The sequence below is a fragment of the Nilaparvata lugens genome, unplaced genomic scaffold (genome assembly GCF_014356525.2).
Source record: "Nilaparvata lugens isolate BPH unplaced genomic scaffold, ASM1435652v1 scaffold6599, whole genome shotgun sequence".
Taxonomy (NCBI): Eukaryota; Metazoa; Arthropoda; class Insecta; order Hemiptera; family Delphacidae; genus Nilaparvata; species Nilaparvata lugens.
The window spans coordinates 5,749-17,224 of record NW_024092350.1 but is presented as its reverse complement, the minus strand read 5'-3'; the positions used below and the strand labels follow the sequence as shown (position 1 = coordinate 17,224).

The window sequence follows — 11,476 nt, the reverse complement described above, 5'->3', positions numbered from 1 at the left end:
ATATCCAAAATGTATAATGGAGGAGATGATCAGTAAAGAAGCGTTTATGTTTGAGGATTGGCGGAGACTGGAGGAATCATTCAGCATCTCATTGGATGGCATCAGAGATGGAAGTTTGAATACAGACCAAGTTTTAACAACAATAGGAGAAAAACTGTATGATCAACAGGTTCAGCAAGTCGTAGCTAGTCAACGTTACCCTTTTCGGAGCCAGCTCAGTCATAGCAATGAATACGTGTCCGAGGAGTATGACTTCAAATTAATTAAGTGGTTCTTCAAGGCTAGGAATGAACTCATACAATTGAACAAATATTCCTACACGCGAAGCAGCAACTTTGTTCTTTGTGCAACTTGAAGGAAGAAGAGGATATTGTTCATTTCATTGGCAGGTGCCCTATTCTTAGTTTCTACAGGCGAAAGCATCTGGGAAAATCGTGTCTTCCTTGGTCAGAGATGAAAACGCTTTTGAATGGTGAGAACTGGCTGAAAGTGAGTGGGTACTGTGCGGATGCATGGAAATATAGACATTTTCTGACAACTGAATTCAATTATTAGTGCCTAATTTCGAAATTGTGAGAGACTTTATTCATTGAAAAATTTGTTTCTTGTATTAAAGGAAGATTTACAAAAAACTCTTTAAAAGTCATGTATACATCTCAACTCACCCTGACGGTCAAGTACCAAGGGTTATCAGCTTGCATTTGCAATTTTTTTTTTAAACCGTCCATGGAACCGTATACAAACCTATCTATTCGGCGGGGATCGGACGAATCAGCCGGACGTTAATTCGACAGACTATGGTCGTCCATTGGAACCGTTACGGTCAGTCTAGTTCAGTAGTTGGCGGTTGCAAATTATTGAATTGACTACATCATAGCCACCAAAATTTTCATCAACAATGATTATATTGAGATTTTGAAATTGGATAAACAAATATCCACTAAATAGTTATTCATTACAATAATCTTACCTTGAGATCCTATTTGTTCAGCAATCTTTGTCCACAGATTCCTTTGAACATCACGACGATGATACCTTTTGTCACGCATATCCCCACAATGGAACATGCTCTTGAACCAAACTTATCAATTTTTCATTGTCCATAGTTACAACTTTATAAAACAGGACAACTTCAAAAAACAAAAACAGACAAGACTGTGAAACAATTTTGAGGTAGGAACACTTTTTTCAGCTGGATAGTGCCGGAAAACCCCATTCGATTTGGGATCGAAAAATTGATCGGCGGAGACGACCGTGCATGGCCGTATGAACATCTTGCAATGGACGAGCATCTCTTTCTTTGTTGGGAGATTGTTCGGACGAAATCGTTAGTTTTCGGACGATGCTAGTTCGGACGAAATCGGTTCTAGTGGACGGCCCACCATAGTAGTAGTTGAGCCCGCTTTACAATAGGACACCAGGCTTGGACATAGACCAAGTGTCCAAGCAAGTTAAAGAACATTAACTTACTTCTTACTCAATTTGAAAATAAAACTTGAAAATTAGAAAATAATAATGGGATATTAATAAAAATGAAGAAATATTTAGAAAATTATAGAAATATTTCCAAATTCGAATACTTGGAGAAAACGTCAACAAACTGACCGGCCAACGACCTCAGTGACCCTTTGCTGCAGATAGTTGCGGTTGTTGTGCAGATCTAGGAAGCGCTGCACGTCGAAGGGCAGCAGCTCCTGAGTGGGCTCCCCCTGCACCACCCAGTCGGCCACTGCCTTCCCGATGCCCCCCGCACCCTGCAGCGAGTTCCCGTTCATGCCCACCGCCACAAAGTAGTTGCCCACCTGTCACAAACACACACATCAAATTTGTTACCATGTAGTTTACAATAAAACAGGATAGAATAGAACGGTAGAAAGTAGACGAGTATAGTGACATATAAAGCTAATGAAACACTGGAATCTTGTTTAATAATATCACGAATTCATTTGAAAGTAACATACATCCATGTTTCAACACCTAAAGCTGGGTTTTCGTTTGTGCGTAAATGCCGTCGTCGACCACGACAGGAAGAGAATCTCAGATTGGGAAGATTTCAATTTGTCTACATAACCTCAAATATTATGTTCAATTATATTTAGATGGGGCAGGTTGAGCTTATACTTTTTTATACTTTTAAATGGCAATATGTTGATATTATTAGAAATGTTTAATTTTTAATAGTAAAGACAAATAATGAAAAGTTATTTGATCAGCACACTTGGAATTTGGACAATATGAATGTCAACAATGCTTGTCGTCGTCGACTGCGGAAATTTACGCACAAACGAAAATGCACCTTAAGGTGTCTTCATCAGTGTAACATCTTCAGCTTATTCTACACTGTAGATTTAAACACCATAGTTGTTGTAACATGTATGTAAGTTTTAAATAGATGTGTGATATTTTTAGACGATATTCTAGTGTTTAATTGTGGAAGAATATCATTATATCTCACCAAAAACAGTATCTGAAGATATAAAGCTGTTAACATAGTCAATCAAGCGCATCACACAAACGTTTCTCAAACGAAACACAAGATGATTCACTCAAAATATACAAAACATTTACAAAATATACAAGAAATAGTTTAAAAATGAACAAATTACTACTCACAAAAATACAATACTATAATTCAATCGTGAATAGGAGTCGAATTCAAAATTCTATATAGACAGACTATCTCACAAATGGTGTAACAGCCGAAGAATATTCTTCACGAAATTTGCAGCAAAAGGTGTTCAGTGAAATTTTTTATTTCGACCTTAGTTTTTGAGACATCAATTTTTCGATATCTTTGAAAAACGTCAATAACTAGAAACCTTTCAGTCAAAATCTAAGGCTCAACTCACACAACTTACACGACTCAGGTCGAGAAGAGACTCGACTCTAGTCGATAGCATGTGTTACCACAGTGGTTCTCAAACTTTTTACTTCAAGCCCCCCGCATAATTGAGCTGTAAGCCGGACCCCCCACATGTATAAGCATAGGCTACTTACATGTGTACATATGTACATGTACATCTACTATACATGTTGTACATACGTATATATGTACGTATACGTACTTATATACCTAATATTTTACACTCAATATTTATTTAGTTGAGTTTTGCACATTCTATACATAACCCAATGTTGCAATAGTTTCAATCATAATAAAACAACAAATTCTATACAAACATAATAATAGTTTATTCAGGTACTACAGCTACTATAGTACATAGTTGCTATTTTTGTTTCTTATGGAAATTAACAATACAAAGAGCGTCAGTGTGCAGGATGAGCGTCAGAGTTTGTTGAAACGAGGTGTCAGCTCCGATAACGCTACTCAAGTTCCTGGGTCACATCCAGTCTTGGTCTATATTCACTTTTCATGGCAGCTAGAGCAGAAAACCCAGTTCCACATAGATAAATTGTATCAAATGGAGTCTATATTATCTTCAGTGCCTTTTTACTCAAAATTGGGTGTTCCTTTTGCACACCAATCCAGAAGGATGTGAGAGAATATTCTTCAAACTTCATTTCAAGCGCAAAGTCACCTTGGAGATCAATGAGGTTTACTTTTTTATCATGGTGAGGGAGCACTCATTGATTGGGAATTTGAATGTGACAATATGGTTGATATAAATATTTTATGAGTAAAAATTACTCACATGTAATTTTAAAAATAGATAGATTGCTTATCGTAATTATTTTAGAAGTAAATTTAACATTTTACAACCAAGCTTTGCGCCCCCCTGAGCATTCATCGCGTCCCCCTTGGGGGTCGCGCCCCACACTTTGTGAACCACTGTGTTACGAAATGGTGACACTCAGACCAGTCGATTCTAGTCTCCGCGACTGTCACCATTTGAAAGCACATGCTCTCGACTAGACTCGAGTCTCTTCTCGACCTGAGTCGCGTAAGTGTGAGTTGAGTTTAATTCAGATTTTAACCTAACCTAACTTGAATTAACCTAATTTTTATATGGTTGGAAGAGGAAGAAATTTTCAATTAGATACATGCATAAATTGTCCCTTAGTTTGATGTTTTGAACTTTTTATGAGCGCTCATTTCGGAAAAATACATTCGTCGAGCTCAAAGACAAATTTAAAACAGTTTAAATGCTTTTAAAAATTTTAGTCGAGAATTGACTTCTTTTTCAAAGTTTAAAAGTTTATAATACTTCGAGTATCAATCAGTAAGGATTGGATTGGATTAGAATAGATTAAATCATGCCACTTGTTAAGACGAAAAGTATTTCAAATACTTTCGGTAGCACAAATATTAACCAATAATAATATGTGCTAAAAATTCTTATCATTTGACAAAAATACACTATGCATAGATGAGGTTTTTTGTGAAACAAATTCTGAATCACACTCACTTCAGGTGTTTCGCCCAGGATCCACTTTCCATTTGGAGTGAAATTATCAGGGGAATTTGTGAGGACTGGATTGGTGCAGCCTCTCAGGGCTGGTATTCGGTTCATGGCTTTTTCCCAGTATGGTCCTGAAACGATCAGAAAACATCAATTACTAAAATCATCACCTAGCAGTTTGTCACCTAACAGCAAATTTGGAAATAGATCCATGAAAATTATCCAAAACATCAGAAAGTTGATACTTTTTCCCATACATTTAGGACATCGGAATGCATTAACTGATATATAAGAGCTTAGCAAGCTAAGCCCACCTTGTGTGGGACTCTCAATTCCTGAGCTGAGAGCCAACCATAAAGGAGGCATTTGACACTTTGTCGTGCCAACATATCAATGTAGCACTGTCGTAAATACCAACTGAATTGCACCAACAGAAATTTCAGTGCCGGATCAATAATGTTAAGTGAGTATAATCAGCTAAAAAAGTTTAGTTTTTAAACCGCCTCAATATTTTTTCGGCCAATATTAGATACTTCCGAGTTTTGTTTAGTTGATAAGTGAGTTGAGGACACATGCAGTCAAATCCAATTTCAAATGAAATTAGACAAACCACTGTTACCTCAAATAAACCCAAGGACAAGTAGTATGTTAAACATGTGTTGAACACATGCTTGTCATACATTGTTGAGTCATCAGCATCGGCTTCGATCAAAATGTTTTGATTTTTATTATTTATTTTTCTTCGCTGCTCTATTTGAGGTTAAATTATTTTGTCACAATAGTTTGTGATTTTCCAGTGGTTTATTGTTATCGGTTGTTTATTTTATGTTAGAAGCTGCTGTCAACAGCTGTTTTTTTTCGAAGCTTCTCACTGATGGCAAAACATGCATGACGAGCATGTATGTACACACATGTTCAACACACTTGTCCTGTCCCTACACACTTGTTAGTTAGTGGCCATCCTAAGCGACGAATGTAACGACTTCTGACTGAAGTCGACATAATATATAGATTACAATAATAGAAAGTTTTAGAATAGAGACTTCAAAACAGCGTCGCTTGAAAATTGGACCTTTACAGCTATTTTTGAAATAGTAAAGTAAATTCGTATGGCTTTTGTTGGTGGGGAGTCCCTTGCGGGAAGGTCCCACCGCCTGAATATATAATTTAAGCCGTCAATGGGCCTTACGACTGTCATACTTCAGCCGGGACCGACAGTTTAACGTGCCCATCCGATAACACGGGAGTGATCTGGTTAAAAAACTTTTTTGAAATAAATTTGGACTTTTTTTAATATGGTTATAAAGCTCTCACCGAAATGCTTCCAGTCTTGCGGCAACTGACTCTTCCAGTCTTGCGGTATCTTCTCACTGGCGAACGCCGGTTTGGCCTCCAGCTCAAATCCCCCCACCATGATTCCCCCTCCCAGCTGCCTGGCGTAGATGGCCGCATCGTAGTCTCTCACACAGGGCAACATGTGGTCATGCTCCCCTCCTGCCCCAGCTCCACCCCCCACCACCTCGGCCAGCGGTTCGGTGGACACGTAAAAGTGTTGCGCCGGGTAGGCGGGCACTCGCACTTTCGGCTCGCACCGTTCGCCCAGTTCGCGAGCCCACTGCAACACACAATAAACGACAACATTTTGAGTTACGAACTGTAATAGAACGCTTATAAACATTGAGACATAGTGTAATAATCCAATGGAACTATTTAGGGCCGGTCTCCGAGCTCGAGATTGAGGCCCGCCGCAAAGTAGACCCACGTTAATCCACGAAAAGCCACGCCATGGGATGTTTTGTAAACAATTGCTATAGAATTATTCATAATCAATCAGCTGACAAGTGGATTATTCATTGCATGTAGATGTATTATACAGATGTCTAGAGAAGCCTAGCACTGGTTTACAAAACATCCCACGGCGTGGGTTGCTTTTCGTGGATTAGCGTGGGTTTACTTTGCGGGGGGCTTTAGCCAAGTTCTAGATTTTAAACAGCTGGAGTCAGAAAATTGGCTTTCCGAAACGGGGCTTCGTCGTAGTCCACGTTTAAATTAAATTTCAAAAAAAAACTAGAAAATTGAACACAAAATAAAATAATGGTAAAATAGTTTAAAGTTTCAGCTATTTTAAATTATTTAGCAATGTTTCATTTCGTCAAGGAAAAACGTTTTCGATAAAAACTACACTACACCCCGTTTCGGAAAGCCAATTTTCTGACTCCAGCTGTTTGAAGTCCAGAACTTAGCTACTACCCGAGCTCGGAGACCGGCCCTTAGAAGTTTGCAACATCCATGGTTGACAAAATATGCTATAAAATGCAATTAAGCTTTCTACTTATTCCAGTGTTTCACTTCCAGCTCTTTGTGCTTTAGTCGTTATCTGTTAGTGTTAATAGAAGTCATTAAACTAGGTTGAAGTACATATTACTGCAAAATTTGTGATTGTATAATTTTGTGAAGGAAATGAAATTCAATTGAGTTGAATTAGTAAACCAGTGCCTTGAATAAATATAACTTGTAGATAATTTGGTTCTGGAGGGGAAAAGTAGTCACTAGATTGCTTGTAACTCTTTGTAACCTCAGAAATAAAACATTTTATTTATTAACCAGAACACAAAGATTTCTCACATGAGTTTATTCTGTTTACTCGTCACGATTACCCTGATTTCTGAGGTTTGGCGTTTGGGTGAGTTTCAAACTGTTTGGTTGACAGACTCCTAGTCTATTATATAATAAAACAATCAATGTTAGATGACTATCATTATATAACTGTGAATGTTAGATGATGAGGGTGTAAGAAGACTTTAGTAATTTGCATTAAATTTGTATTGTATTGGAACTTACCATGCCAGCACAGTTGACAAAGTATTCACATCTGACAACTCCACGATTAGTCTTGATTGCGTACACTCTGTCATTCTCAGTCAGCACTCTTTCAACAGTGCAGTTCTCGAAAAATCGAGCACCTGTACCACAAAAATTACACAGAACCATTAAGAATAGTTAACATTAGACTTTGATTAATACTATTAGTTCTGTGAACAGTAGATCTCGCGCTCAGTAAGTTACATTGATCTGTTGTAATGTTCTCTCAAAAATTAATAAATAATTTATCAATTTAAAATGTCTAGAAAAAATCCTAAATAAACTTAGAGCTTTCTGTCCTATCGTACCGTGACGTGCCGTTCCGGGAATGTGAGTGTGAGCGCTGTTATCAGGTCTGGCTGCAACTGTCTACAACGTTGATGGAAAGGTACATTTTCAAGATGTTCAATGTTTTGAACGGGTAGCATTATAGTTAACTGTCTACTAAAGTTGATGGAAAGATACATTTTCAAGATGTTCGATGTTTTTGAACGGGTAGTAATATAGACCACTGATTTATGACAGACAGCTGATTTATGATGAATAATACTAAAGTCTGACTTTTAAGGTAATATTGGCGTTCAAAGGAGACTCCTTTTCCTCTTGTATTATCCTTAAAATGCAAAATTACAAAAAACCGTATGTATACGTCGATGCGAAATTCAAAAAGGAACATACTTATCAAATTTCATGAAAATCTACTGCTGCGTTTCGCTGTAAAATGCGCAACATATAAACATAAAGAGAAATTCAAAACCGTTGACTTGAATCTTAGACCTCACTTCGCTCGGTCAATTAATGGAATATTTTTCCCAAGGATGGCTGGTGCTCAAAAAGACATTTCTTCTTGGTTTCAGGCAAACTACTTTCTTATCGAATCAAGAAAAAACCAAGTAAATTATTTTTAATTTGAAAAATATAATAGATGAAATCATCTCAGCTAAGCTACTTGGTATTGTTCTCGATACAAAACTAACATGGACATGCCACATTGACTGGTTATGTGGTCGGCTCAGTAAAGTGATTTCCTTATGAGACGTCTGAGAACTCTTGTTCCTCAGCAATATTTTAGAACGTCCTACTTCGGGGTTTTCCAGAGTTTGATTCAATATGGGCTTATTCTATGGGACGGAGCAGCCAATACTAGTAAGGTGCTGCTTCTTCAGAAAAAAGTAGTAATGCTTATGGCCAATGCTGACTACCTCGCTCATTGTCGTCCAATATTCGTCTCGATGGAGGTTATAACTGTGTTCACCCTGTACGTCATGCAACTCCTGGTCAGAGTCAGGGACGAATTTGGATGATCTTGAATGTAGGTCTGAGATGCACAAGCATTTCACCAGACAAGCATGTCATCTGAATGTTTCTTTTGTCAGGCTTCAAGGCCATTATAGAATATTGTCAATCAAGGCATTCAATAAGCTGCCTGTTAGTGTGAGAAATATGAATCAAGCCCGTTTTAAAACGCAAGTTAAAATGCTGCTAACAGAGAACCCATTATGTAATGTAGAAGAATTTTTAATTTGCCTGTGGATGTAATAAATACTTATTTTGAGTGATGATTATGTGTGTGTAAGATTTGGTTAATAGAATTTTCAGTAAGTAGGCCGGTTACAGAGCTCGACCGACCGTCAGTGCGTATGCACCATCCTGACCATACGCATCCATACATCAGTTTTTCTGACTCACAAAATGGACGCCTTTACAGATTGCTTGATTGCAGCTTATTATCTTCGTAAACGAAAGATTAAAAGACGTAGATATCAAGTTCACCCGATGGTCGCCCAAAGAGCATTTCAAAGGGAATTTAGAACCATATATACATCATTGCTAGGGGATGAAGATACATTTTTTAACTACCTCAGAATGTCCATCAGAAATTTTGATGAGTTATTTCGAGCTTGTATCACCATTGGGAATACTTGCAATCACTTTGAACTACGGGTCAAATAAATGTAGATAATAATAATATATGATTTTTTCAATAAAAAAATTAGAAATGATTAGAGAAATGTATAGAAAAACTCTGAATTCAAATAATGACACTATTAATTGAATTCATTCATATGCTATTCAATTCAATATCATCTGATTGTCGGGCAGAGGTGTCAGCACATTGGTTATGTTGCGATCGGGCTACTAATCAGTACAGCTCTGAAAGCTTCTATTTGTTTCAATAGCGCGTCAGTCGACCGATGGAACGGATGCGCACGAGCTTGACCGATGGTCTTCGTGCGCATCCTGACGCATGGTCCTGACCGTGCGCATGCGTGCCGTCAGTTCTGCTTTGTACGGATACATGGAATCTCTATGGAAAAGACAAGCGCGACTGACGTACGCACTGACGGTCGGTCGAGCTCTGTAACCGGCCTTATAGCTAGGATTTTATTCTTGACGACACCTAATGTGCATTGAAATGTATTTATTGGTGAATTAACATATTCTTATTCAAGGTGAAGTAATATAGAAGGTGCGATTTCATAGAGAGCGATCTGCGATCCTATAGGTTTCTATTATCTGGTTTCGCTCTCTGTGTAACCTCAACTATAATTGAGTGAACTGATATTTTAACCACAATTATTCTTGTGATTGACAATATTGATCTGTCAAACGGTGAGAATCAATTCAAACTGTCATCCTTTATAAAAGATAACATATGAATGCTTCCCATTTAACCCATGCTGACAGTATGGAGTGAAAACAGCTTACCTCCTTGTTTGGACAGTTTGACAAGCGCCTTGCATATCTCTTGTGGTTTGGCCACAGCATCCTCAGGCACCCACACACTGCCTTCTATATCATCGGTGTTTAGCAGCGGATGCAGTTGGCGGGTCTCGTTTTTTCCCAGCAGCTGAAAAAAGCCAAACAATACAATTCGAATTGATTCTTATACATTCTAGCATATAGAAAAGATAGCATAGAAAGATATCCCATGGTATAGGGCGTTCATGTTCCAAATTTCACAGTTAACTCAAGCGGATAGTCCTAGTAGTTTTTTCGTGAGGCTATGTGACGCAGGTTCGTAGTCTATAATACTATGCCATTCCTACACTCTCACCTGTCCAAAACAGTAATAGTAGATAGTAGTCGACAGTAATCGGCTTGAGTTAACAAAATTTGGACCTATACCATGGGATATCTTGTTATTCTATCTTTTCTCTATGATTCTAGCATAGAGTTGAGCAGCATGATTTTTTAGTAACAGAAAACTTCTTATGCCTGAAAGGTAGAGAGAGAGAGATTGATTGATTATAGGCCTCTATTAGGGCGGAGTTAGGACTCCTGGTCCTCTCTGCCTCATAACCCTAAAAGAGAGAAACGAGAGAGAGATTAGATTAGATTAGATTTCTTTATTTATGTATGTTACAATATTTACTGGCTTATACACTAATTAATATTAAATGACGATAATGCTAGTTATTCAACGAATTTCACAAAGTATAAATAATTAATCAAGGGAAATAAATATAGAATGCAATTAGAATAACGATGATATAATAATGTGATGTAACTTCATAAATCGGCGGTGTTTCAAAAAATAATTGTCGATTCTTTTAGAAGGATATAAAATATCCTTCCCATTAACACACGACCGAGAAAGAGAGAGAAGGAGAGAGAGAGAGAGAGAGAAAAACCTTTTCATTCTTCAACAAGACCCAAATTTTATCATTTCATGTTGCCATTACAAATAAGAACATATAAAATATATAAATTGTGAACGAAAAAAGCATTGTTGGACGGCGGCTATTCCTTTCTTAACTTCCTCTAAGGATCAAAAAATTGTGGAACTGCGAATGTATAGGGTATTAAATAATAAGGTAGCTGAGAGTCTTGAAGATAACGCATGTATTCAAGTGTGTCATAACATAGTGGGCCATATGAATAAAGTTGAGCATTTGCTTATACTTCAAAAATATGGAGCATTTGCTTCATTTTCTATGAATAAACGTGAGCAAAACCTTTTGCTCATGCTCATCAAAAAAATAGTTTGAGCATTTGCTCAAAAGTAAAAGCTTTTGCTCCAAATTGTATGAATAAACTAGAGCATTTGCTCAACTTTTGAAGCAAATGCTTCAAAAAAGGTGAGTCTAGTCTAGAGCAGCTTATCACCTTTTGCTCATAGTAAAATGGCTCAACTAATTCGTATGAGGAAGAGGAAACTATACCAGATACGATCACAACCAACAGTTGAGAACTATAAAAATCTGTTTAGATTCAACCATGATATATATCACCATTATCCCTACAAAAGA

At 37.4% G+C, this 11,476-nt stretch overlaps 1 protein-coding gene across 1 annotated transcript; it reads right to left on the bottom strand.

Moving 5' to 3' along the window:
- Window positions 1-1,605: 1,605 nt before the first annotated feature.
- Window positions 1,606-11,069, bottom strand: LOC120356378 (pyruvate dehydrogenase phosphatase regulatory subunit, mitochondrial-like; the record flags this gene model as incomplete). Its single annotated transcript, XM_039445312.1, has 6 exons — window positions 11,066-11,069; window positions 9,933-10,109; window positions 7,203-7,324; window positions 5,676-5,976; window positions 4,368-4,492; window positions 1,606-1,802 (listed from the first exon to the last, which is right to left on the bottom strand). Coding segments are annotated over exons 1-6 (926 nt in total), but the record flags the coding sequence as incomplete, so codon positions are not given.
- Between the last annotated feature and the right edge of the window lie 407 nt (window positions 11,070-11,476).